Consider the following 25,838-nt stretch of genomic DNA (forward strand, 5'->3'; position numbering starts at 1 on the left):
TACCTGCGTTGTTCTTCTGGTCCCGCTCTATTACTTTTGCTTGCCATTGGAACCGCGAAACGTATTATACGCAAAGAAGTATCGTGCATTTTAAGTTGGAGAACAGCTGTCAGCCCGGCGACCAGCTGCCCGTTCTACCTCCCCCTTCTCACACGATTCATTCCAGGTGCATGCTACGGCAGTCGCTTTACGCTTCACCACTCGTTCCGTCCGAAACTGCCAATCCGGAACAGCAGAGTGGCCCGTCGTATTGAAAATAAATGTCAGCAATTATTTGTTGTTAGTATTGCAGATAGGCTTGTTACGCGAATAAATAAACAAAAATCCAGGTCTTAAAGGACAATTAGTGGAGCACGTTTGCGCAAGCAGAAGTGTTTGGGGAAAAAAGGTTGAGCTTCTCTTCTTTTGTCGAAAGAGAATCCCACTCACCGTTTTCCGCTTTCTGTTCTTTTGCAGGTGGGTCACCCGGCTCGCTCGTGATTCGCCTTCTTCTATCCCGTGCTCTTGGCGCTGTTGTGGATTTCGGCGCGCATGCTTTCGTAGTTGGCGCGATCGGCAGCCGACACAGACGGTCGCACCTTGCTCAGGCTAACCTCAAAGTTCTCTAGTGTGATGGTGGGCAAATCCGCTGCGTCGGCGCTTTTGCCGGTGATGTCGCGCTCCAGCTCCTCCAGCTCGTCCTTCGTGTGCGACTGATAGACCCCCTTCAGCGCCGTCAAGGACGCCTCCCGCATCAGGGCCGCCAAGTCCGCACCGCTGAAGCCCGCCAAACGCTCGTCGTGCGCCAGCCGATGCATATCCACGTTCACGTGCACGGGGTAGCGGCGCGCGTGTGTCTGCAAGATCGACCCGCGCTGCTCCGCCGATGGCAGTGGAACGTACAGCAGTTTGTCCAGCCGCCCCGGGCGCAGCATCGCCGGGTCGATCATGTCGGGTCGGTTCGTTGCCCCAATCACGTAGACGTCCTTGCGGCCCTCGACGCCGTCCAGCTCCGTCAGCAGCTGATTCACGACGCGCTCGCTGCTCGCGTTGGCGCGGTCCGACCCGCGGCGCGGCGCCAGGGCATCCAGCTCGTCGAAGAAGAGCACGCACGGTGCGGAGGCACGCCCACGCGCGAACACCATGCGCACGCTCCGCTCGCTTTCCCCGACAAACTTATTCAGCAGCTCCGGCCCTTTAATGGAGATGAAGTTCGCACCCGACTGGTTCGCAATCGCCTTCGCCACCAGTGTCTTCCCGCAGCCGGGCGGACCGTACAGGAGGACGCCGACGGGGTGGTCGAGGCCGAAGCGGTGGTGCAGCTTTGGGGCGCGGATCGGCTGCAGAATGCTCGTCATCAGCTCCTCCCGCACGTCCTCCAGTGCCCCAACGTCGTCCCAGGAGACGTTAGGGATCGTCGTGAAGCCCTCGCGCATGGCGGACGGCTGCACCCGCTTCGTCGCCTCCTTCAGCTCCTCAAAGGTGACGCAGAAACCCGTCAGCTCGTCCGGGTTGACGTCGTCAAGGCCGCCGCGCTCGTCGAGCTCGTTGTACTTGCGGCGGATCGCGAGGATGCACGCCTCCTTCACGAGAAGGTGCAAGTCGGCCCCGACATAGCCCGGCGTCATGTTGGCCAGCTCAAAGAAGTCCACGTCGTCCGCCAGGTTCAGTTTGGCGCAGATGATCTTCAAAATGCTCTGGCGCTCGTCGATGGAGGGGATGCCGAGGGCGATCTCGCGATCAAAGCGGCCGGCGCGGCGCAGCGCCGTGTCGAGTGCCTCGGGCCGATTTGTCGCCCCCATCACACACACCACCTTGTTGTACTGCCGCCACGCCTGAGACACCTGATCCATGCAGGTCAGCAGCTGCCCGACGATGCGGCCCTCCATCCCGCGCTGCGCGTCCTCGCGGCGGCCGGCGATCGTGTCGATCTCGTCAATAAAGACGATGCTCGGCGCCGCCGCCACCGCGTCCATAAAGAGATTCCGCAGTTTCGCCTCGCTGTCGCCGCTGATGCCGGACACGATCTCCGGCGCCGACACAAAGAACAGAGGGACCTGCAAGGATCCGGCGATGGCGTGGACTAGCTTCGTCTTGCCCACACCTGGCGGGCCGTGCAGTAGCACACCGCATGGCGGGTCCGCACCGAGGCAGCTAAAGAGGTGCGGCATACGTATCGGCAGCTGGATCAGCTCCTTAATGACGGGAAGCTCCTTCGCCAGGCCGCCCATCTCCTCCAACGTGATCTTCGGGATGACGCCTAACACTTCACCCTCGCCCTCGCCCTTTTCCTCGGTGCGCCCACCCTTCGCCGGCGCACGATTGCCGCTACCACCGCCGTCTTTGCCACTCCCAGCCGTCCCTTCACCCTCCTCGGCTCGCGGACGCTTCGAGTTCGGGTGGCTGTCGTCGACGAAACGACGGGGGCCGCTGCCGGGGTGCTGCTTGCGGTACCCGTTGGGCGTCTGCCGCGCAATGCTCTTCAGTTTGCCCTTCAGGCGGTCGCTCATGTCAGACATGACGAATCACAACGTGTGTGCGCGCTTTACTCGTTCTGACAGCTGCGGTGACGAACGGGGTAAACAAGCAAAAGAGAAGGGCGCAGAAGAGTTGGCATTTCGTATGTGCAATGCAAGGAGCACAAAGAAGATTAAGCGAAGAAGAGCAGGATGTATTGGGTCGAAAGCCAAAAAAAAAAGAGACAGGACACATTCATGTACACATACATACACAACGAGAGCAGCACACTCACACACGCACACACGCGTCGCCAATAGATGCGGCGATACAGTCGAACGCAGCAACGGCAATTTGAGAGGCAAAGGGTGGTTTTCAAAACTGAGCCATTCACCGCAATCGAACTCTACAAGACTTGTACGCGCCAGCACAGCTCAGGAGCCCATCAGAAAGGCCGAAAGTTTTGTATGCTAACCCAACAACTTTTCGAATTCAAAGCATGTCGATCATCTCAAATATCAAGCAACGGAACAGTGTGTACAGAGAAAAACAATGAGACAGGGCGGCGAACGCGTGTTGATGCTGGCATGAGAAACGAAACACAAAGTACGAAGTGGAACGGAAGGAAGAGCCTTATTAAGAATCCTCTTCACACGTTCACGCGTCGGCTTCGCAAACGTTTCGACTAAGGTCAGAGAGAACAGCCAAAACAGGAAAAAAAAAGTTGCGCGTGTGTAAGTGGGGAGACCCGTGCCCGCCTGCAGGACCTCATCCGATGAAGAAAAGAAGGAAAAAAAAGAGAATCGTGAACGTGAAGCTGCAGCCGTTTCTATTTGCGCGGACTTGCGCATCGCAAAATCATTTCCTTCCTCGCCTCAGACGCTTCTCTTTGATTTTCTTTTATTATTAGTCGCTTTCCTCGAGTGTTTTAGGCCGTGCGGTTAATCCGCATCGTTGTCCTTTCGTTTCTTTCGCTCAACGCCACTGCACGTCGGCCAACGACTTGCCGTCCAGCAGGAGGTCCCACAGGGGCGACAGCTCACGCAGACGCTCCACGTTCTTGACGAACTCCTCGATCACCACATCAATCTCCTTCTCCGTGGTGTAGCGACTAATGCCACAACGAATTGACGTGTGCGCGTTCTCGGCATCCACGCCAAGCGCGCGCAGCACGTAGCTCGGCTCTAGCGACGCACTCGTGCACGCGCTGCCGCTCGACACCGCGACGTTCGTCATGCCCATCAGCAAGCTCTCGCCCTCCACGCAGGCGAAGCTGATGTTCAGGTTGCCCGGGAGGCGGTGCTCCAAGTCCCCGTTCACGACGATGTGCGGTAGACGGCTCTGCAGCCCGTTGAGCAGGCGCTCCTGCAGCTTCTTGCTGTGCGCCGCATCGCGGTCCATCTCCTGCAACGCGACGGCGCACGCCGCCCCCATGCCCACCACCAGCGGCGTCGCCACCGTGCCACTGCGGATGCCACGCTCCTGGCCACCGCCACTGATCGGGGAGCGCAGGCGCACGCGCGGGCGGCGGCGCACGTAGAGGGCACCGCAGCCCTTCGGCCCGTAGATCTTGTGCGAGGACATGGACATGACGTCGATGTTGTCCGCGTTCACGTCGAGCTTCACCTTACCCAGCGCCTGTGCGGCGTCGGTGTGGAATAGGACCTTCTTGGAGCGGCAGAGAGCGCCGATCTCGCGGATGGGCTGCAGCACGCCGATTTCGTTGTGCGCCGCCATGCACGAGACGAGGCAGGTGGTGGGCTTAAGAGCCTCCGCCAGCACCTTCAGATCCACGATGCCGTTTTTCATCACCGGGAGGTAGGTAACCTCAAAGCCCTCCATCTCCAGGTAGCGGCACGAGTCCAGCACACACTTGTGCTCCGTCTGCAGGGTGACGATATGGTTCTTCTTGGCCTTGTTGAAGTTACCTACGCCTTTGATGGCAATGTTGTTAGACTCGGTGGCGCCGCTGGTGAAGAAAATCTCCTTCGGGCTAGCCCCAATCAGATCGGCCACCTGCTTGCGGGCCTTCTCCACCGCCTCCTCCGCGCGCCAGCCGTACTGGTGGGTGCGGCTGTGCGGGTTGCCGTAGTCTTCCGTCATGAAGGGCAGCATCGCATCCAGCACGCGCGGGTCCAGCGGGGCCGTGGCTTGGTTATCCATATATATGGGTCGGGTGTGCGGCAGGGCGCTAACGTCCTTGGTGACGGCCGCCGTAATCGTGGCAGGAGTCTTTACCGTAACGGCAGCGGCGGCGGCGGCAGCCGGCACCTTCGTCTGACCAGCATTCGCCGCCGCCGCAGCAGCAGCAGCCGTCGTGGTGGCCGCGCTCAACAAGAAACGGGATGCCCTCCACATGGCCGCGGCGTGTGTTTCTTAACGGTTTGTGGCAAGAAGAATAGTAGAAATAATAATAGTAATAGTTGCAAGAGAAAGAGAGAGAAAGAGAAAGAGAGAGAGCAAGTAAACAAACGTGTGTCGGTTCCTATTTCTTTTTCTTTTCCTAAAATAGTAAAAACCGCATCAAAAGCCACTCAACCGGGAATACAAAACAAGAAAAGACGGTTCCTTCCTCACCGTTTGCGGTGTCGTCGAGTAGCGCACTCAAGGAGCTCGCCGCGTCTGTGAAACAGAGAAAAAAACAAAGGGAGAAGAGAATTTAAAAACTTTAGAATAGCAATAATAAAGAAAGGGAAAGCACCCAAGAAGGGAAATAAGAAGAAGAGAAGCCAATTAAACAAATATATATATGTGTGTGTGAAGGAGAAGGTTTTTACGCTTGCCTTCCGCGCTTCGTCGGCTTACTCCAACAAAGGGCAGAATTAACAGTTTCAAAGGGCGCAAAAATCTATTACGGCTGCACTCTTCCTTTCAAATACTAGCAACGGTTATTTTGGGGGTTTCTTTTCGCGAACCGCTCGTGCGATGGTGTCCCACCCACAAGACGCGGAGGAGAGAAGCAGTAGAAAGAAATAAAAGGGAAAGGGAAAGGACAGTAGTTCAACGCGGAAGGCATTCAATGAGATCTAGACCAATCGCTCGTTAACTGACGCAGAGGTGCTCACTTTGACGAGGGATAAACCACAAACGTCCACGTACGCCGCTTTGTAACGACACAATGCTCCTTCTCCTCTTGTTCGGCTCGCGCAACACGTTTCGCTCATCAGCGTCGGACCACGCCGCACGTGGTAAAGCCACACAAAACGTGCTTTCCATGCTTCGAGCCGTTTTATACTATCATTAATAGTGTAGTCGGTTTTGTTGTTCATGCAAATGGTTCTTTAAAACACAAAAGAAAATGCTGCTCCCACGAAGTCATCAGAACAACAGAGCAAAGATGAGAAACACCAAAGCACAAGCGCACAGCGCAGAACGACGACCGCCTTCTCTTTCTCTCGGCAGGCTTGATACTCAGCACTTAAGGCGGTGACAAAATAGCCTCAGCGCTGCAGATCGGCTCGTCAACAACAGGAAAAAAAAAAACATCGACGATTACCAAAGTACCTCATCGGCGGCACCTACGACAGCATCAATGTCAAACGACTCCTCAGCGTCACCCATCGCGTCGTCTTCACCGCTTTCCTCCTCGTCCTCCTCGCTGCCCTCTCCTTTCCATCCCTCATACGGGTCCATCAACCCCATGTTCGCCACGGTCGCCCGCACGGCGGCGACGAAGTCGTGATTCTGTTTGTCCGTCGTGACAGTGTAAAAGTCCGACAGCATTTGTACCGCGTGCAGTTTTATGTAGGTTCTGCGCATCGATTTGGACGTGGCAAAGTACGCCGGCAGCTCCAGCCCCGCGCCGGTCGCCGCCGCCCCTTTGCCGCTGACGTCGTCGTTCTGCGTTTCGCCGGTTGCGTTGGCAACCTCCTGCTGCGTCATCCACAGCCGCAGCGCCATGTCCGTCACGCGTAAAAAGGTGCGGTAGCTCATCGACACCGGGTAGGCCGACGCCGCGGCGGACGCGTGGGCTGCGTCGACTACGCGGTACTGCTCTAATAAGGTGGCGGCCCCACGACGCAGGACCGAATGGGCACGAAGGTGCACGTCGAAGGAGAGCTGCTGCAGCACGGAGGGTAGGGAGGACGTGAGAACCAACACGCGTCGGTTGCGCTCCGCGGCGACGCGGCTGCCGGCGTTCACCACCACACTGCCCCCTTCCGTCTCCCCACCAGCCTCCTCGGCGGCGGCCAGCGGCGAGTCTGCGATGAGGGCGCGGCTCACCCCTCCCGGGCGGTGCATATACTCGTACAGCAGACCACGCAGCGTCATGGCCGCGTAGCCGCTGCTGCTGCCCATGGAGTCCACAAGCACGTCGTAGTCGTCCAGCACGACCAGGCCGCGCTCCGTGTGCGACGCCTCGCCCAACGCGTCCCGTAGCTTCGCCAGCTGCTCCGACGGGTCACGCAACTCCGCCAGCCGTCGACAGGAGAAGTAGCGCACCGTCGTGAAGTCATGCACGCGGGTCAGGGAGTGTGCCATGGTGGACTTACCCGTGCCGGACGCCCCCGTAACGGCGACCATCGCTGTCATGGTGCGGCCGCTCTGCATGACGCGTGTTATGGCGGCACGCGCGCGCTCGACGTTGCGGCTGACGGTGCCGTCGTAGTCGATCACATCCGTCCCGGCGCCGTCGCCGTCGGTGGAAAGCTGAGAGAGCGCAGAGGCTTCGTCCTTGGCGCTGCGGATGTCCTTCATGGCCTTGTCGAAATCAGCGCGGGTGACTTGGAATAACGGGGGAGCTGAGCCCGAGGAGGAGGATCTGTCCGGGTCACCGCCTTCGCCATCTTCCCTCTCTAACGGACGAAACCCGCCGCCGATCCCACCAATATCGCCAGGGCGATGACCGTACTCCTCTACGTGGGCAGCCGTCGCTTCCTGTGCGGCCGCGGCTGTTGCCGTTGTCTGTGCCGATGTGTCGTTGCCTGCGTGCAGCGTACCCTCCTGCGCAAACAGCCCCTCCGAGCGGTAGCGCAGCAGGGCGTAGCTCACGGCGGAGCGCACCGTGCCCGCAATGTCGGACCCCGAAAAGCCACCCGACTCCAGCGCCAAGGTGCGCAGCTCCACATCCGCGGCGAGAAAGTTGTGCTCGCGGAGGCGATCTGTGTGGATAAAAAAGATGTCCTCCCGCCCCGGCACATCAGGGGCGGGAATCTCAATCAGCACCTCGAAGCGGCCGGGTCGCAGAAGGGCCTGATCGATCGCCTGCAGTCGGTTCGTGAGGCCCACCACGAGCAAGTCGTTGCGGCTCTTCACGCCGTCCATCAGCGAGAGCAGCGTCGTCGTGACGCCGTCGTATACCGCCTTCGCCGAGCTCTCGTCGCCCGAGTGCCCGCGGCGGCGGAAGAGCGCTTCGAACTCGTCAATGACGAGCACCTGCAGTGACCCCGGCGCCACGTCCTTGTCTTTGTCTTCGTGGGCAGAGTGGCCAACTGTCTCGTCATCCCTCCCGACGTCCTCGGCCTTGGAGCTGGTGCCGATGTCGTAGCCCTCAAACACGTCTCGCAGGTTCTTCTCCGACTCGCCGACAAACTTGGAAAGGATGTCGGCCGCGTTCACAACGGAGAGGCGGGTATTGGGGCCCAATAGTCGAAAGAGATTGCGTGCGATGAGAGTCTTGCCGTTGCCTGGTGGGCCGTAAAGGATAACACCGCGGACGTGCTGCAGCTGCAAGGCGTCTGCCAGCGGAGCTAGCGACGGCAGCCGGGAAAGAAAGACGCGACGGAACAGGGAGCGCAGCTCGCGCTTGAGACCGCCAATACCGAGCTCCACCCACACCTCCTCTCCCTTCTGCATCTTGTCGGAGTCCTCGAATACGTCATCATCACCATCACCGTCGTTCTGCGAAGTGGATGTCTTTGGGGCTTTGGAGGTGTTGGCTGCGGAGACGGCTTTGGGGGTGTAAAGCCGCTCCAGTGGGTGTTGCCGCACCTCCTCCCACGAAACCGCCCGCCGCTGCCGCTGCAGCATCTCCTGACCCGATTCGTTGCCCGCGTGCGAGACGTTTGTCACCTGCAGCAGCACGGCGCGTCGCAGTACGCTGACGGAGCGGTAAGCATCCACGTCATTCTGCTTCACCTGAAGCCGGACGTCGAACCACATCGGTTTGTCCGCCAACCGCTTTAGCTGGGGACGCCACACGTCGCTGCTGTTCATCGTGAGGAAGGGGTTGACCAGCTCGCACGTGAGGAGCTGCGTGGGGAAGAGCTCCGAGGGGGTTGGGCGCTCGCACAGCAGCAGCACCGGCGCCGGGTCGTGTGCCTCCGCCGTGGCGGGCACTTCGCCGAGCAGCGAGGGCCGGCGGTACTCCTGCAGCAGCACGCGGTAGTTGCGCAGGTCGGTAGGAAGGTGGATCCCCTGTAAAGAAAGCAGGACGCTCTTTGGCAGTGAGGCCTGACCTTTGCCAGCGGTCACGGCAAAGCAGCCCGTCGTCTCCCGCGCATCGACCGATTCGGCTTCGCGGCACCCGCGTACGTACCAAATCTCTGGTATGCTATCCTCCTGAGAAGCAGCATTGGCGGCGGCGAAAGTCAAGTGAAGAGGGCCGCCGCACAAACCGACCACGCACAGGAGCGCTAGTGAGAGACGTACAATGATGCTGTCCGCCATGCTCTGCGAGCTTCTGTGCATTTGTTTTTTTGCAATAATTACTATTATTGATGATGAGGTGTGGTTCGAAAAAAAGAAAGAAAAAGAAACAAGACAAGTGCGGATGGCTGTTGACCCTATAGATATGGATCAAGATACCATTCCAGCAAGTCTACAACGTGGAGGGGGCTGCAGCACAGCAGGTGTCAGCGGAAGATGACGTGGTGAATAAATAGTTATAATAATCAATGATGTCAGCGCGAATCGACGGAATTGTTCGGGCGAGAGCAGAGAGAAAGTAAACACGCGTTGTGTGCAGCCCACCGTAACGCACAGCAACCTAAGGAAAAGGACGGTAGCTTCTCACACAACTGCGCAGAGAAGACTTCTTTTCAAAACAGAACGGCGCGAAGAGGAAATAAGTGGCAGAGGAAAGTTCAAAACAGAAGCGTTGAGCGCCTCTACGGAGGGAAAAGAAAAAGACGTTGTTCTCGCATTTTCCGCTCCAGCGGTCAGCCGTTGCGGTATTTTGCTTCTCTTTTTTAGTGCTCACCTCCCCCAACGCTTTCGCGCGAGCAGACGCACCCACATGTCAAAAAGACAGCGTGCGGACATCGCCTGCTGTGCTTCAAGTGCGAGGCGTATTCCACTCTTCGCTTTTCTACCGTTCTTACTATTTGTAGTTGGTGTTACTGGTACAAAAGACGGGGTATAGGAACAGAGAAGGAAAAGGTAGGAAAGGAAAAGAACGTGTTCGTAGCACAAACGCCCTTTGACGAGACGAGGGCTCTCACACTTAAACCGAAAAGAAGAACCGAGAGGAGATAAGAAAAAGGCTTGCATCTTTTCGCGTATATCGCCGGCGGCCAACGGCCAGTCGAAACCAAAACAGAAGAAAAAACAATAATGATAATAATAATAAATGCTACAGCGATGCCAAAGAAGACGACAAAGAGTGTCGAGACAACACGGGAGGAGAGACGTCTCGTTTGTGGTGGTATAACGAAACAACGGGGCAAAGGAGCTTTAATACCTTATTATTATTAATATTGTTTTAAGCCACGAAAGTAAAGCACGAAAGAACAAAAGACTTGACGCACCGTCTACTTCATGCGAATGCTTGGTGACATCCCACACGCACAAGGATAAACACGTTTCTGAATGGCCTTTCAATAGCAGAGTTCTTCTTTACCCGCGAAAACAAAAACGAGACGGAAGGCAAATTGTGTACAAGGGACAAGAAACAAAAGACGAAGAAACAAAAATCTAGGCTACTCTTGGTGCATATAAAACGAAAGCGAACAAAGAAAAAAGGAGGGGGAAACCGAAGAAAGACGCAAACAGAACGTCTACAACTCCTCTGTAAACGTGAAAGGGAAAAATGTATTTGTCGTTTTTTTCTGGCTTGTATGTCGGACTGTGGGTACGTGGATGCGTTTCCCCTTCGCGTATCTGAACAAATGTACCTCCTCTTTAACAAAAAGAGCACCCGACGCTGCGTTTCCAGCAGGTGTTTCCGCGAGGATACCGAATTCAAGGCACATGTACGTACGCACGCACAATGGTGCTTCTGAGAGAGAGGATAAACACGTCTAATCAGCTTCACTTGCGCTGCAGTTCTTGGATGCGGCTGTAGAGCGACGCGGCGAGATGTGGATCCTTCAGCGTTTCCACGGCAAAGCGTGCATATCGCTCGAGGGTGGCGCGATCATCTGGCTCTCTGCACACCACGTTTTCAAACATGTCCTTCGTGGCCGCCGTCAGCGCACGCAGACGTGAGGTTGGCGTCGACGCGGAGGCACCGCCCTGACCCGCCACCATTCCACTTTGCCGCTGCTCCTCCCGCTGCACCCGCACGCACTCTGCGTGCATGGTGTTCAGGATGTGGCGCAGCACCTCCACGTTGCTGGGCTGCAGCTTGTGGGCGCGGTACAGCATCGTCATCGCCTCCTCAAAACGGCTGTGACGATTGGCGTAGAAGATGCCGAGTTGATGGCAGGCAGTGAAGCTGCTTGGGTTGATGGTGACGGCCTCCTTAAACAGCTGCTCAGCGCGGTCGAAGACGCAGCGGCGCACCTCGTCGTTCGTGTACACGTTTTTGCTGTCCGTGCAGGCCCACATAAACTGGCCGTACTGCAGCACGATATCCTCCGACCGGGGGGACAGCTCCAGGGCGCGCTTGAAGTGCGCTTCCGTCGTAAAAGGCGTCGGCATCGCGCCGGCCATGAAGTTGGCGAAGGCGGCGTGCGCGGGGGCAGAGTTCGGACGTGTCTCGAGGAAGTTGCTGTAGAGCGACTCGCCGCAGCCAATTTGCTGGTCTTCATAGGAGCGGCAGAGGTAGTGCGCGTAGCACATCGTGCAGTTGAGGTCGCCCGAGGACGCCGCGTACGCCTTCGCGATGTACTTGCGGGCGAGGACGTGGTAGCCGGAGTACATGCAGAGGGTGGCGTAGTTCACCAGAATCGTCGCGTGCTGCGGGAAGCGCAGGAGAGCGCGGCGATACATGCGATTGAGCAGCTGCGGCTCCTGAAAGCGAGTCTGCACGATGTAGGTGGCCAGGCAGACCGCCTCCTCGCTCATCGCCGTGGCGACGCCATCCATCAGCAGCTGCGTGATGTCGGTGAGAGCGATGGTGGCATCGGTGTCGTCGGAGCCCAGCCGGCGCTGCATCATCATCGCCATTGCAGCAGCGACGCGCTCCGCCGAGACGCCGAGGCCCTTCAACAGGTGTTCGATCACCTCCAACCGCTGCCCGTGCGACATTGTGTCCCATGCCGGTCCCGTGCCGAGCCGCGCCAAACGAAGGTGCATCTCGGCGGCCGAGGCTGGGTTGGCGCTCAGCACTCGCTTCATGTACACGGAGCCCTTCGCGTAGTCGCCCGACTTGACGAAGAAGTCCGCCACGACCTCCGCCACCTCCAAGTAGGACGAGCACAGCTCCGCCGCACGCTCGTACAGCGCCGCCGCCTGAGTCGCGTCGTCCGCGGCCTTCAACGTGGCGTAGTTGACGAGTAAGATGCCCATTTCGCGCTGGAGGGCGTCGGTGAGGACGGGCATGGCGGCGGTGATGTGGTTGACCTGTTCCAGCGCGTGGGCGTAGAGGTCGGCGGCGTCTTTCATGAAGCGGTTCTGGTGGAAGAAGAAGGCACCGCGGCTCAGCACGATCAGCCCGTTCAGCGCCCGTTCCACTCGCTCACGTGTCCACAACGACGTGGGACAGGAAGACGACGTCGTCGCGTTGACGGTGGTCTCTTCTTCCACGCGGTCCATGACGGTGTCAGACACGACGATGCTCGCCGCCCGTCGAAACACGCAGCCGATGGACTGGATGCTTGCCTCAATGTCCATCATCCCATCCAGCTGCAGGCGGTCGGCAGGGTCAAGCGACTTGAGACACATCGCGTAGTGCACGAGGGCGTTTGCGTCGTGATCGCCCCGCACGTGCTGCACCGCCTGCATCAGCACGGCACCCATCCGATTGTTGCCGAGCTGGTGGCAGCTGGAGGCGAAGCAGTTGGCGACTTCGAGTCTCGTATGCGGGGCCATCATCGCATCGGGGAGGTAGAAAACATAAAAGCAGAGCGCTAGCGTCTTCTCCACCTCGCCCGACTGCTGCTGCAGGGAGATCAGCTTCACGTAGGAGTCCACCACGTTGCCACCCAAGGCGGCCTCAATCTCGATGAGGCGATTCTGCACACCGATGGCCTCGGCAAACTCGCCGACACGCTCGCAGCAGGCGACGTAGTTCGACAGGACCCAGTGAAGGGTGTCAGGCTTCAGCGCCAGGTGAACGGGCGACAGCGCAGAGGCGCCGACGCTGCTGCTGCCGTTGCTGCTACTGCCCGCTGCAGCTCGCACACGACCCTCCATGCCGCGCCCCGCATCGGCAGACAGCGAGGAGGAAGAAGCCGCTGCACGCTGCCGACGGGCTCGCTTGCTCAGCTTCGCCTGTGCGCTCTTCACGAGCGGGCTCGCTCGATAAGTACGCTGCACCACGTTGCGGTAGTGCGCCATCGCTCGCTTATGATCGCCGACGTAGGTTTGCAGACAGAACGCCAAGTGTCCTTCCACCTCGGATGCGCTGAGGGACACCAGTTGGCCGCCGGCCCCGAGCTGCTCCACCGCGTCGTGGCATTCGTTGAGCAGCATGTCGCAGGCACACGCGTACTCGTCGAGCGCGCGATCCACCAAGGAAACGGTAGCAAGCATATCCGCGTACTGCTCTCGCACCCACCCACTGATGAGTCGCAGCCCCGCGGCGTCCAATAGCTGCAGGCAGCCCTCGAGGAGACCGATCGCCTTACCCGTTTTACCTTGGGCGTGGAAGGCCATGGCCGTGTCAATGAGTCCTCCCGCCGCACGCTGTGCTGCGTTGCCGGCCGCGATGCGCACTGCTGCACCTCCGTCATCTTCCGCCGGTTCCGCTGCCACAGCAGCGGCATCCGCAGCGCTTTGTAGCAAGTCCTGTGCATCCTCCAGAAGAATGTTTGCGCCCGCCTCCAGGTAGATCAGCGCGGCATCCTCGTTGCGCTCCTTGTAGAGCAGAAGTCGGCCGAGTTCCACCATGACCGCCGCCACATCCTCACCCTCCATGTGCTCCGCCGCCCCATCCAGGTAGCTCTCGTAGAAGGATTGACTTTCCGCATAACGGCCAGCGTGACGATGCAGGCGTGCCATGGCGAGCTGGACGTGCATCAAGGGAACGGTGCTTGGCCCCATCCCCTGAGACTGAAGCAGCAGCAGCTGTGCCGTGCCCTGCGAAGCGGCGCGGTCGACGCGGGCGGCATCGCTGTAAAACAGCTTCGCGTCCTCCTCAACAAAGGTTCGATTCAGCGCCAAGGAGCTGCCAAGACCAGGGGTGAGCTGATCCGCGCTCCACAGCGGATTGAGCTCGAGGAAGAAGAGAACGAGTTGGTACTGCTCGGCGGCTTTCCAGTACTGCTGATCGCTAGCGTAGGCATTCGCCAGCAGCACGCGCAGGAAGACGAGGTGGCTCTCGGGGTCCTCTGTTGGACGAAGCACTGAAGAGAAAGAATGGACTCCGTGATCCTGCTTAGCACTCTTCGCAATGGATGAAGTGGAGTTGCGTGTGGTGCCGCTCCCCTCCAGCTTTCTCGATTGGCATTTTCGAATTTCACTGCCTTTGCTCAGTTGATCCTCTCCTCGCTGCTTCGACTGCAGTTGGAGTGTGTAGGCCCGCTGCGCCACCTGCAGCGCCTCCGTCAGCAGCTCTGTTGCACGATAGGTGACGAAGTTGAGGAGGCAAAACACAGCGTTGTTCACCAGGACACGAGCGTAGAGGCTCAGAAAGGCGACGTCGTGGCTGCTGCTGCCGAAGTGATCCTCGTAGCGCTGCTGCATGGCGTACTGCACGGCGCTGCAGTCGGAGAAGGAGTCTCTGCGTAGGGAAAGGAGCAGCTGGCGCTCCCACTCCCGAAGCGTTGGGTCGGAGAAGGGACGGGTCCACTCCGCCAACGACGCTGCCCAGTCCCGCACCTGCGCGAGGACACGTTCCACAAAGGAGGCGAGCTGAACTCGGGAGAGCAGCTCGTCCGTCGTGAGCGCGGCCACATTAGTTTTTTTCCTGTCTCCTTCAGAAGCAAAAGACGGCTGTGTCAGGGAAGATGAAGTCCCTGAGAAAGCTAAAGCTGCCCCTTCCTCGTTGCTGCTTGCGCTGTTGCCTTCGCCTCCGCAAGCGCCGGGCGTCACCGTCGTGGCTGCTAGAGATGGAGAGGCGGAAGATGCAGCTGCACTTCCCGCCCTCGCCTGCTCTTCGTGCGCCTGAAGCAGCAGCGACGCCTTCTGTCGGGTGTTGCGTCGTTTTCGTGGCTGCTCCGAGGAGCGGCGGCTACGCATTGGTTTTACCTGAGGTTCCCCTGCGAAGTCTGTCAGCTGCGCCGAGGCCGTGCGTCGATGACGCCGACCAGGCGCCGAAGTCGGCAGCCCCTGCTTTGCCGAAGAAGAGGCCTCAACAGCCAACGGGCCACCTCCTTTGCGTTTTGCGGACGACGACCCCGCTGCTGCCGTTGCTGCTCCCGGTCCGCCGCTGCTACGTGACCCGGTCGGCTTCGTGGCAGTTGTCGCGGGCGACGGCATCTGCGCGGTGGCTCCTGGGGCAGGGGCCGCGGCGGCCCTCGCACCTGCCCGTGCCTTACTGCCTGAAAACGCCTTGGAGGTTTGACTGGAGTAGCACGCGCAGGACTGCTGAAGGGCGCTGAAAAACGTCATGGATGCGGAGGAGTGCTGCAGTTGAGTTGTCGCGGCAGCATCCATTCGCAACGCCGCCGCCACCGCGCGCCGTCCTGCGTTGATGGGGGCCGCGCGTCGGGAGAAGCGCTTCATTCTTCTTTGTTGTGCGACGGATTCGTACGGTGAGACGCGACCAATCTGGGTGTATCACAGCGCTTAAGGTGCCGTCGTGTGAAGCAGAAGACGAAAACGGGGAAAAATGGCAAGTGAGAAGACACTAGCAGTAGTGGTAATGGTACAACGCGCGAAGAGGCAGGTAATTAGAAATCTAGGCAGAATAATGCTTGTGGGTGTATGTGTGCGTTTGTATGGGTGGTCAAAGCATCAAAGAGGGGATGAACACACTCGCGTAAAAGGGAAAAAGAAAAACAAGCAAAACAAGCACTGAAGCAGTAGAAGACGCAGATAATAATAATAATAGCAATGTACGCTGCAATAACTCTGGACAATTCGGTGGGACAACACAACGGTATATGTAAGTACACGAAGAAATATATAAAACAAAAAGTAGTAGTGATATATGCACGCAAAGCAGTAGCGAAGTTCCTCTTGCGTCTCCGCTTCGTGTTCTCGCCTGATCCGAGCACAAAACTCCCAATAAAGAAAACAAAAAATGTCAACAGTGATTGAAAAATCAGCGCAGAAGGGGAAAACAAGGGCTGAAGCAAAAAGCCGTCAACAGTAGAAACAGATTTTAGACTAAAAGTCTTTTAAAGCACCGTCAACTTCGTCTATTCCTTTTCGCTCTCCTGTTTTATTTCACAGCAAGCAACCGCGTCGGCCTTGAGAAAGGCGCACAAAGGACGGCGTACTCGTGCGTGTGTGTGTGTGTGTTTCTCTTACCTTTCTCTGTTATTTTCTTTTTCTTTTTTAGCGAGCAAGAGAAGAAAATGCGGTGTCTTGTAGACAGTCGGCGTAGAAAGCGCACGCAAAAACCTGTAACCTTGGACAAGTACAAGGGAGTTGCTGAGCTTTTGCTCTTGTGTTTTGTATTTCAGATCATAGCAGACGCAGTAGCGGCGAACAAGACGCAAAACAGGAGAAAAGAGTGGCAGGAGCGAGAAAAGAAGGGGAGATGAATGGCTGTGAAAAGGTACACCATGAAGCACCTCTTCTCACACGAGCACATACATTACAAAGCTCAATATTCAAACCTTTGAGAAGCGTTCTTCACTGTCACAGGGGCATCAGCCCGGCACATTACTGTTGCTTTTCTTCGCTTCTCTAATTTAAGACGATGAGAGGAGACGAGGAGCAAAGACTTTTCCTCCCTGAAGTCAGTGGAGAAGAGCAGCAGTGAAGAAAAACTAGCGCTGATGACACGCCTTTTATTTGCATTTTTTCTGCTACTATTTTTGTTTTGCTTTTTGCGCTACGAGACTCAAAAAAAGAAAACACCAAACGAAGCATGTGAGCGAGGAAAAGACGTTTTCTGCGCTGCTGTGCCACGATCGAAGCATTCTCCCCTCTTCTATTTGAGTTGTGGCCTCATTGTTCCCCCAACCGTAACGATATAAACAGAAAAGGGTTTTAAAAGAAAAAGGCAAAGTAAGCATCCGTGCGTGGTCAGCGCCAATGTGTGTCGTCATCTGGAGAAAAGGCAGCGGCGACTTCGCCTTCACGCGGCGCCAGACGACTGCGTTCGCTTCTCCGCTGATAATTCATCTTTGACTCGTTGCCGCTCGCAGTACGCCAGATTAAGAAATAGAATTAAAATAAACAAAAAAAAAACGTCTTCGTCCCTCATTTACTTCTTCTTGTTCGGCTTGGCTTTATTGCTGCTGTTCTGCTGCGTGTCCGTTGGCTGGCTCGCGGCCCGCGGCGGCGATGCACTCTTCTGTTTCCCTCCGCTTTGCTGAGTCGGCTTACCCTTCGGCTCTGGCACGCTAGTGAGCGCCAGAACACCGAAGCATTGCTTGATAATCACCGCGGGGACAATAATCCAGAACGACGAGGGAATCACCACCATGGTGAGCTGATCGATGAGAGTGTTGTGCTTCGTGTACCTGCCCTCCTCGGCGACGTCCAACATAAAGTACAGCACCGTCTTGTACATGGTCATCGTCGCCACCAAGATGCCCAGCTTCACCGCGGCGTTGCTCGCGCGGCGGAGAGACAGCAGCACCGCCAGCAGACCCAGGACGACCTCGACCAGGTTCAGCCACGACTGCGCAATCACAAAAGCGTCGTCGTTAGGTCCGTAGCGGCGGTCGTACCGGGCGTAGATCAGCCAGTACTTGAAGGGAAATACCTCACTCAACGGGTGCGGCACCTTCGCGTGGAGGGAGCGGGTGAGCACAAAGATGCCATCGATCAGCACCACCGGTGCCACCGCGCTGAACCACACCGCGGCGAGAAGTGGGAGACCGGCTTGAGGCATGATTCGAAAGCGCGGATATTCGAGGTAAAACGAGAGCAGTATATGTATATATAATCCTTTTTACGAGAAAAGGGAGGAAACAAAGGCAGTACAAATAATTTCGGGTAGTGTGAGGCGGTTTAACGAAAGCAGGACACCGTCACGGAAACGAAGGACACACCTGCTAAGAGACACAAATAGAGCGGTACGTGTATATGAAATAATAAGAATAACAGATGATACGAACTCTGCTCGGGGTACAGCGTAGCGTGTCGTGCCCGTGCGTCGAGACAGCAAAGAGTGAATGTGACACGGAATCAACAGAAGAGGAATAAAGGAGAGGGGAATTCAGCTGAGCGTCAAAAACCGAAGAAGAAACTACTAGTATCATAGAAGAGGAGAAACAAAGTCGTCCATAAATAGGTGTGTGCATCCGCGCGGCACGGGACAGACGTTTTCTTTCTTTCAAAGCAGGAGTTCCGAGAAAAGAGCAGCGCTCGGCACGCCTCAAACCCTGCGGCGCCGTCGTGGTGTAATAGAGCACAGAAACGTCTGCACGAGTTCCCTTGATGGGTTGCTTGATAGAAAACCACTTCTGTAAAAGAACGGACAACAAGGTTCGGGGGATGGTCATCTAAAATGCGACCGCAAGCCGCCCATCGTAGCCATGCCGCACCCGCACCGAATACACGTACAAACACGAAAACAGAAAGAAAAGAAGCGAGTGCGGCTCAACGGTGCGAAACCGCCAAAAAGCACGCCACTCGACACGTCAAACTCGATTGTATCAAAACGCCATCGTTTGCGCTGCAGGCTCACTCGCTGCAGCCTTCGACGTCGACTTGCGCTGCGAAGCCTTCTTTGTCTTCTTCCTCCCGCCCTTCTTCTTACCGCCGCCGCTTTTCTTCGCTGCACGCGTGCGCTTTGGCTTCTCCGCCGCAGCACCGCCGTCCTTACCCGCGGCCTTTTCCTCGTCCAACTCCTCGCCCTCTGCGTCCTTTACCTCTGTCGCCTTCACCTCCATCGTAGGTGCTGCGATATCGTCTTCGGCCACGTCGCCATCCCCCACCTTACTAGCGGCTGCGCCTTCGATCGGTATCGCCGCGGCGGCAGCCGCGGCAGCCGCAGCAATCGCTGAGGAAGTCGCCGTTGCCGTGGACACGCGCTGGTACGCAAACGTCCCTTTCACCTCGCCGGCGGTGGAGCGGAACGCGCCGGTCGTGTTGGTTGCTCGCACGGTGGTGTGGGCGCCGTCCTTCTCCATCGACCCTTCGGCCTGCTGCGTGCGGTGTAGCACGTCGAAGTCGCCAATACGGCGCACCTCCTGTACCTCAGCGGCGGTGACACCGCCATCCCGCACAAACCGTGCCGTGGCGTAGCGGCTGTCCGTCTCTACCGTCATGTTGCCGCGGTCTGTGGTGTGGGTGACGCGATAGCTCGTGGACGGCGTCGCAGGCTCGGAGAGGTCCAGGTCTGCGTCCAGCGCAACATCGCCTTCAGCTTCCTCGGGGGGGATAGGGGACTCGCTGGCTGAGCCGCCCTCCCTGTTTGAATCGGCTTGGTTAGGATCCGGTGCCGTGTCAGGCGCCTCTTGCGCTTCTTCCTCGCCCTCCGCCTCCTCGACCTCTTCAACAACCTCTTCGTATTCGTCGTTCTCCGCCGCTGCGGCATCGGCCTGTGGTGCTGCCGCTGTTGCCGCCCTAGACTGCGCGGCACCCGCCTTTGTCTCCGCTTGTGCCGCAACGTTCTCCACCCCACTGGAAAAGTTGTCCCGCGTCGCGTGGGGGACCGCAGCAGTGGTGCTGGTGCTGTGAGCACCGGAGACGGCCGCAGCACCTTGTGCACCAGCGGCGGTGGCCTGTTGGTTGGAGCGGTAAACGTGGCTGCCAAACTGGAGGCGGCTGTCGCGCGCGTCGGCCCGGCGCGCGGTGGCGGCGAAACGACTCGTTACCTCTCCTTGCTGCGCCGCGTAACGCGTGGGGCGAGACACGCCCTGGCGATCCACCGCACGCCGTGCCGCGTCGCGAATTGTCCGATGCTCCATCGCGAAGAGGTCGCTGAGAGCGCTCTCGAGGTGGGCAGTGAGCAGCACCAAGTCTTCATCACACAGCACGGCCGTCAAGATGCCCATCTCTTTGTCGGCGTAGACCGAGCCGGGGTAATCCTCCGACGCCTCGGGATCGAGGTCCGTGCTGGGGGTAACCGGTGCACCCGCACCGCCAACACGCCCATTCTCCGGTTTTTGCGGCAGTAACTTGCGCGTGAGACGGGCCGTCAGCCGCACCGCCCGCGGCTTCGATGAAGAAGAGGTGCCTTTTCCCTTCTTGGACGGCTGCACCGCGCTCAATCGCAGCGTGGAGCGCGGCCGCTCAACGACCGCCGGTGCGTCGGACCACCCCTGCAGAACCGTCAGCAGCTGCGCCACGTCGTAGGGGCGCAAGAAAAGCCGCCCGTAGACGAAGTCCTCCGGCCTGCGCGGCGCAGCGGCTGCCTCGTCGGTTTCTGAGCCAGCTGCTTTGGGGGCACTGTCGGAAGCGTCGAGGTCCTCGAAGCGGCTACCAGCGTTGAGGGCCACGGGGCGAGGGGCGGGGGCACGCACGCAGAGGGTGAGGTGGCGGGGTGTGGAGCTCCGGAACTGCCACAGCAGGCGCGCGGGGAACGGCGCCTCGGCGGCGTCGGGACTCTGGAGAGTCACGGGTGTCCACGACTCCCGCACAAAGACGGTGCGGAAGGACGCGACGACGCACGTCGCGGACGCCGTCGAGGCGAGCACGCCTCTGCTCGCGGGACGGAGAAACGAACGCATTCTTTCCTTTTTGTGGCTCGTCTCGCTTTCCCCTCTGTGCTGCTATTTACTTCGTTCGTTGATCTTGTGGGTGGTTCTTTTGCATTCGATCCGATGGCGGAAGTGCGGCACTCGGAACTGACGGTTCTTGCAGAAATAGGCTGAGGACCGTGTACGGCGGCGACGCACACACACACACACACACACGGGAGAAGAAGAATAAACAGGGGGCAAGAGACGCTGCTCTGACTGTGATGATATGAAAAGTTAAAGGGGAAAACTAAACGTAATGACAACACTGTTTTTCCCAAGTTTAAAACGGCTGAGGTACGTTCGATTGAGAAAAAAAAAAGACAGAGCAAGAGGAACGACAAGAGATACGTCAATGACGCTGACAAACACGCACAACAACAACAAAGGTTTTTAGGGCAAAAAAAAATAAAGAGAGTTAGATCACAGTGAAGGAGACGCAGTCCGACAGCATCGAAAGGTCCTGAATGTCCATTTTGGGGGAGGAGATTCTCTGTTCAGGCTTTTAGATTATCGCACCATCGAACAAGAGAGAGCGCAGTGGGCTTTTCACAGCAGAGGATGCATGCCTCGGTGACTTCCAGCGAATCCAGTCTCGCACCAAAGCAACGCTTGTCACAACTCCTTTTCATCGCAAGAGGAAGAGAAAGAGAGAGGGAGAGACGCAGAAAAGGTCGTCCGTTTCTCGCGATTGGCACGGGTGGGCAAGAGACGCACCTTTCACAGTACAAAGTGCTCTCTTCACGGCCCTCAACAAAGCCAAAAGCCTTTCGCCTGTCCTCTGTTGTTCTGCTTCTTTGTCGTTGTGGCATTCCATAACGTGGTTCAGCACTACAGATAATCTTTTCCTCTCTAAATTGTTGCTCATCAGCGACGCTAACAACACAACGGAACACACACACTCACACTCACACACACACACACACACACACACGCCATGGTCTTCCACTGCAACAACGCACCAACAAGGAATATGTATAAAAGAGAGATGGACAGATGGGTCGCTCGCCCACTTTGCGACGTAGACGGAATAATAAAGGTTGTCGAAGAGATGCCGGCGCGCTTAGCTGATGCTGCTATCGTCGGCCTCCGCCGCCTTCTCTACGCTTGCCTTGCTGTTGCTGCTGCTGCTGCTGTTGGCTCTGCGACCGTTGTTGTTGCGACGGCGGTTTTGGTTCTGGTTCTGGCTCTGGCTGTTGTTGTCGCCGGTGCGGGTGCTCCGGCGAGCCTGCTCCGCCACCGCGTGCTGGTACTCCACAAACCCAAAGCTCTCCGTCAGCGCACTCTGCAGAAAGTGTTCCAGCGTCACCGCGAATTGGTTCTCAAAGCGCACGCTCCACTCCTCCTTCGCCTGCGACGAGGTGCGGTGCACCTGCCCTTTCACCACGTAGCCGCTCGGGCTCTTTTCAAAGACTAGCTCGTAGGCGCTGTTGGTCATGTGGTGACTGGGCAGACGGCCCTCGACGACGCACACGAGGGCGGCGAGGTCCATGTGGCGAAAACGCAGCGAGATACGACGCTCCCGGTCGAACTGCGGCGACGGGTCATTCGGGTCGGCCTTGCGCGGGCCCAGCTGCGGAAACTGCGAAAGCAGCAGCTGCTTGCCGTCGACGGACACACGCGTCATGCTTCCCTGCGCCGCCTCATCACGCACGTCGTGGATTTCGAATCTGGGGAGCAGCTGTGTGGATCGATAGTTGCGGCGGTTGGGGAACGGGCGTGCAGCAGCAGCAGCAGCAGCAGACTCGCCCACCACGGCGCTAGACTGGAAGCGGGCAACGGACAGCGCCATTGCCGCCAGCGGCACCTTGCGGGACACAAAGCGGAGCATCGTGTACTCTTTTGTGAGGAAGACTACGTGTGAGTGTTATGAGTGTGCCAACAGGTGTACAAACAAAATGCAAGTGCTAGTTTATAAGCGGAGACGATAACAAGTGTTTCTTTTCTTTGCTGCTGTTGTTTTTTCTATTTTACTACGAAGGAGTGCGCGTTAGCGAGCACAGAACTACACTAAAAGCTTGGTGTAAAAGACGGCGCGGAGCGAAGTGTAAAACCACAAAGAGCGGGAGAGGCAAAAGGCGGCATCAATACAGGAGAATAGAAAAGATGAGCGCACATTAGAGCCGCGACGTGTTCTCAAAGGAGGCCAGACCAAAAGACAGCAGCAACGCTGTTGGTGTCCACCACAGCGGTGGGGGTATTTGCCAGTCGCAAGCATCTCTCGTCAGCGCAGGGCCTTAGCACGCTCCTTCCCAAACAAGGAGTTGCAGCCATAAACACACCTCCTCCTTGCTTGCGGGGACAGGTTATTTCGCTTCACGTGTCTCACAAGACTCACTGTTTCACTTTGCTGCTTCGCTTTTTTTTTTGCTTTTAAAGAAAAAACAATTAGACAGCACATTATACTTTACACGTTACGGTTAAACCGATAACTACGCATCACACAGCTCTGGATGATGCGGCCTAGTCGAGGAACGCATTAAAGAAAACGACAAGCGGAATACAGCGACTCATTCGCCTGGGTGCGACGCACACACAACATTACACCCAACTTATTGGACGATGTTCCAGCCGTTCTTGTCGCGCACAGAGGCATTCTTTCGCTTCTTAGGCTTCGGTGGGGCTTTCGCCTGCTGCTGCTGCTGCTGCTGTGGGGCCTGTTGAGCCTGCGGCACAGACTGAAGTTGCGCTGACGCAGCTGCCTGCTCCTCTTCCTCCTCGTTGTCTAGGTCGCCCTCTTCCCTCTCCTCCACGGCGTCGTTATCTTCTTCTGCGTCATCTGCGAGATCTTCGGCGGTGCCGCCGTTGACCGACATCCCAACCGGGTTTGTCTGCGTGTAGATGGGCAGTGTCTGTAGATAGTGGTCCGCCACGCTTGAGTCGTTGGCGCAGCAGCGACAGTACATGTTGTGCAACACCGTCGCCACCTCCTTCATGCTATCGTCTTCGATTTTCACCTCGCGCACGTTGTCGAAGAAATCTTCAAAGTAGATCTCCATGTCATCCGCAAAGACCTCGCCGTCGCGTTGGTGCCACGCACACAGGTCCTCGTACAGTACCGCCGGTGCACGCGCGTCGCAATGCAGCGCCACGAGCTGGAGCGCCGTCCACTGCTGCAGCACAGCACTGAGGCCGTGGGAAAAGACCTGAAACTGTTCATCGGACGCGCGCAGCGGCTGCATTGCGGCGCGCAGCTGCGCACCGTACGACTGCATGTTCTGTGTTGTGCTTTACGTTGTTGCTAGCAAGGGCACAGCAGGCGACGTACGTAGTGGTTGTAGTGGAGTACAGTGTGTGTGTGTGCATTAAACGATGTAATGAGAAGATCAACGCAAGAGAAAACAAGAGGTAGAGAAAGCCGCACGTAGCGACAACTCTTTTTTTCTTTCTTTCTAGCTGTGCTCAAAGGAGCGATAAATCATTGTGGCTGTGATCCGTAACGTCAACGAAAAGCAAGGTCGCTGATATGACGGAACAGATCAACGGGCACCAGGCGCTGCAGAGAGGCACGCGAACAACAGCCATCAGGGAAGAGGCACCCCAAGCAGAACACCACAGCAGTCGCAGCCGAGAGCGGTACATGCGTGGGTGCTTATTTTTAATATTATTCTTTTCGTTTCAGGTGTTTCTTTTCTTTTTGTGCTCTCTGACGTACTGTATTGGCATTGCCGTAACAGAGGGAACGCACTCAAAGTGACAACACAGACGCGCACACACACAAGTGAAGACAACGACCAGACCAGAGGTCGCAGCGGCGCAACTTATGATCGGCAACAAGGTGCTGCGTTGCAACAGCGAAGGGGAGGAAAACAAGCAAATACGAGTTAAGGAAGAACCAACAAAAAAAAAAAAACACTGCACTCTTGACGGCCCGGGCGCTATAAATTACGCACCGCTGCCTGCATGACTTTCAGCATGGCCGTCACGGTGCCCTCGCAGCAGTGCCGGCGGTTGCCGTAGTTATTCGTCATTAAGTAGTTGTGGTAGCCACAACTGCAGTTTTCCCTCTCCCTCGTCACCAGGGCATCCCAGTCCTCACCAAGCACTTCCTCGACCGTGAAGACTTGATAGGGAGGAAACGATACCTCCGCGTGCGTCTGCAGCCACAGCAGGCATTTGCACACCTCCTCGTAGCGCTTCTTGGTGGTGAGGAAGGCCACTTCAACGTGTGCCCGCTCCGCCCGGCAGGCGTTGACAGCTGCCACGACTGTGTTCCAAACCATGTCGGGCAACGTACGGTACAAATCAGCTTCTGATAAAGCAACCGACATCTCAGAAGTACCTTTGGTCGCTGTGCCGTCGCTGCCGTTGTTCTTGCTGCTCCCGTCCTTCACCATATGGTAATACCGTTGAATGACCTCGTCATAGGTCCGCACGGTCCTCTGCAGCTCTTCATACCCCGTGCTGGCGCCCTCCGCTGTGCAGGGAATACCGTGCTGCGCCGCAATGAGCTGTCCCCACCGCTGCACCGTCACGGCGCGCTGAATCTTCGTTATTTTCTTCACGCTCAGCGCAGGGGTGTGAATCAACGTCTTTGGTGCCTCACACGTCGGCCGACAAAAGGGGTATTCCACCACCGCCATGCTGCACTCCACGACTCGCTCGTTGTCGTCGCCGATCTGGCTGCGCGGGTCGAAGCGAGCCCCGTCGAAGAAGATGGCGCAGCGCTCGAGACACGCCACGGGCACGGTGGACGCCTGCACGGCACCGTGAAAGACGTTGTCGGCGTCCTCGTCGTAGCTGTCGTCGCTCTCCACCACGATTGGCGCCTCATCCGAGCTGGCACTCTCACCCATCGCTTTGGCCGCCCCGGTCTGCTCTGCTGCAACGTGCTGCAGCTCTTCGGAGTCACCCGAGCGGCTGCTCACCGTCGACGCGTCCTCGCTGTACATTTTCTGCCGTTCGTTTCGCTTTTTTGTCCGGATTTATGTGGGAGGAGTAGCGCTGTGGTGGTGCTTGCTAGTATTCTTTGTTTTCTTTTCTTCACCCACGACGCACGAGTAAAGCGCAACGGAGGACAAGAGAAAAAAAAAGGGAGGGGAAAGGAATCGCAGAAATACCCACGATTGACGACGCAGCAAGGCTCTGTTGTTTTTGGCCGTGGCCCATAAAACATGGCGTACAAGTAAGAAAGAAAAGGCCTTGCAAAATGGAGATGACAGCGCTACTACATTGGCATTTGCCTTTGTGAGGGGGCGGCGGGGGGCGGGGCTATTTTTTGGCGGGGGCGGGTCTCAAAAAAGGTATGCGACCGGTGAGGATCGAACTCACGACCTTGGGATTATGAGACCCACGCGCTGCCGACTGCGCTACGCTCGCTCTGGCGTAAAGGGTCAACTTTACCTTTGTCCCCTTCTCCACCCCGCCCATCCTTCCTTCACGTGCGCTTCG

General features: G+C 57.5%; 9 protein-coding genes and 1 non-coding gene across 14 annotated transcripts; all 10 read right to left on the reverse strand.

The window, feature by feature from the left end:
- Positions 1-491: 491 nt before the first annotated feature.
- ABB37_04324 (putative vesicular transport protein (CDC48-like)) lies at positions 492-2,541 on the reverse strand (the record flags this gene model as incomplete). The annotated part of the gene is made up of 1 exon (XM_015801962.1): positions 492-2,541. The coding sequence occupies exon 1, from the start codon at positions 2,496-2,498 to the stop codon at positions 492-494; it is 2,007 nt and encodes a 668-aa protein (XP_015659363.1). The 5' UTR covers positions 2,499-2,541.
- A 388-nt stretch (positions 2,542-2,929) lies between these two features.
- ABB37_04325 (putative mitochondrial cysteine desulfurase) lies at positions 2,930-5,340 on the reverse strand. The gene has a single exon (XM_015801963.1). It carries the CDS (start codon positions 4,792-4,794, stop codon positions 3,412-3,414), a length of 1,383 nt encoding a protein of 460 aa, XP_015659364.1. The 5' UTR covers positions 4,795-5,340; the 3' UTR covers positions 2,930-3,411.
- A 588-nt stretch (positions 5,341-5,928) lies between these two features.
- On the reverse strand, positions 5,929-9,413 carry ABB37_04326 (putative mitochondrial vesicular-fusion ATPase-like protein; the record flags this gene model as incomplete). Its single annotated transcript, XM_015801964.1, has 1 exon — positions 5,929-9,413. The coding sequence occupies exon 1, from the start codon at positions 9,043-9,045 to the stop codon at positions 5,929-5,931; it is 3,117 nt and encodes a 1,038-aa protein (XP_015659365.1). The 5' UTR covers positions 9,046-9,413.
- A 1,213-nt stretch (positions 9,414-10,626) lies between these two features.
- ABB37_04327 (hypothetical protein) lies at positions 10,627-16,253 on the reverse strand (the record flags this gene model as incomplete). The annotated part of the gene is made up of 1 exon (XM_015801965.1): positions 10,627-16,253. The coding sequence occupies exon 1, from the start codon at positions 15,364-15,366 to the stop codon at positions 10,627-10,629; it is 4,740 nt and encodes a 1,579-aa protein (XP_015659366.1). The 5' UTR covers positions 15,367-16,253.
- A 767-nt stretch (positions 16,254-17,020) lies between these two features.
- ABB37_04328 (hypothetical protein) lies at positions 17,021-17,911 on the reverse strand (the record flags this gene model as incomplete). 3 transcript variants are annotated; one of them, XM_015801968.1, is made up of 1 exon in its annotated part: positions 17,021-17,911. In XM_015801968.1, the coding sequence occupies exon 1, from the start codon at positions 17,651-17,653 to the stop codon at positions 17,021-17,023; it is 633 nt and encodes a 210-aa protein (XP_015659369.1). In that variant the 5' UTR covers positions 17,654-17,911. The 3 variants fall into 3 exon arrangements, with proteins under 3 accessions (XP_015659369.1, XP_015659368.1, XP_015659367.1); XM_015801967.1 differs by having other exon boundaries at positions 17,021-17,884; XM_015801966.1 differs by having other exon boundaries at positions 17,021-17,881.
- Positions 17,912-18,419: 508 nt separating this feature from the next.
- On the reverse strand, positions 18,420-20,809 carry ABB37_04329 (hypothetical protein; the record flags this gene model as incomplete). The annotated part of the gene is made up of 1 exon (XM_015801969.1): positions 18,420-20,809. The coding sequence occupies exon 1, from the start codon at positions 20,436-20,438 to the stop codon at positions 18,420-18,422; it is 2,019 nt and encodes a 672-aa protein (XP_015659370.1). The 5' UTR covers positions 20,439-20,809.
- A 701-nt stretch (positions 20,810-21,510) lies between these two features.
- ABB37_04330 (putative mitochondrial mitochondrial RNA binding protein 1,gBP21, MRP1) lies at positions 21,511-22,465 on the reverse strand (the record flags this gene model as incomplete). Of its 3 annotated transcripts, none has more annotated exons than XM_015801972.1 (1): positions 21,511-22,465. In XM_015801972.1, exon 1 carries the CDS (start codon positions 22,276-22,278, stop codon positions 21,511-21,513), a length of 768 nt encoding a protein of 255 aa, XP_015659373.1. In that variant the 5' UTR covers positions 22,279-22,465. The 3 variants fall into 3 exon arrangements, with proteins under 3 accessions (XP_015659373.1, XP_015659372.1, XP_015659371.1); XM_015801971.1 differs by having other exon boundaries at positions 21,511-22,458; XM_015801970.1 differs by having other exon boundaries at positions 21,511-22,453.
- A 534-nt stretch (positions 22,466-22,999) lies between these two features.
- ABB37_04331 (hypothetical protein) lies at positions 23,000-23,689 on the reverse strand (the record flags this gene model as incomplete). Its single annotated transcript, XM_015801973.1, has 1 exon — positions 23,000-23,689. The coding sequence occupies exon 1, from the start codon at positions 23,660-23,662 to the stop codon at positions 23,000-23,002; it is 663 nt and encodes a 220-aa protein (XP_015659374.1). The 5' UTR covers positions 23,663-23,689.
- Positions 23,690-24,325: 636 nt separating this feature from the next.
- Positions 24,326-25,429, reverse strand: ABB37_04332 (hypothetical protein; the record flags this gene model as incomplete). Its single annotated transcript, XM_015801974.1, has 1 exon — positions 24,326-25,429. Exon 1 carries the CDS (start codon positions 25,337-25,339, stop codon positions 24,326-24,328), a length of 1,014 nt encoding a protein of 337 aa, XP_015659375.1. The 5' UTR covers positions 25,340-25,429.
- A 264-nt stretch (positions 25,430-25,693) lies between these two features.
- Positions 25,694-25,766, reverse strand: ABB37_04551. The gene has a single exon. It is a non-coding gene; the product is annotated as a tRNA-Met (tRNA).
- Positions 25,767-25,838: the final 72 nt, after the last annotated feature.

Source organism: Leptomonas pyrrhocoris (genome assembly GCF_001293395.1).
Source record: "Leptomonas pyrrhocoris isolate H10 chromosome Unknown, whole genome shotgun sequence".
In the NCBI taxonomy this organism is placed as follows: domain Eukaryota; phylum Euglenozoa; class Kinetoplastea; order Trypanosomatida; family Trypanosomatidae; genus Leptomonas; species Leptomonas pyrrhocoris.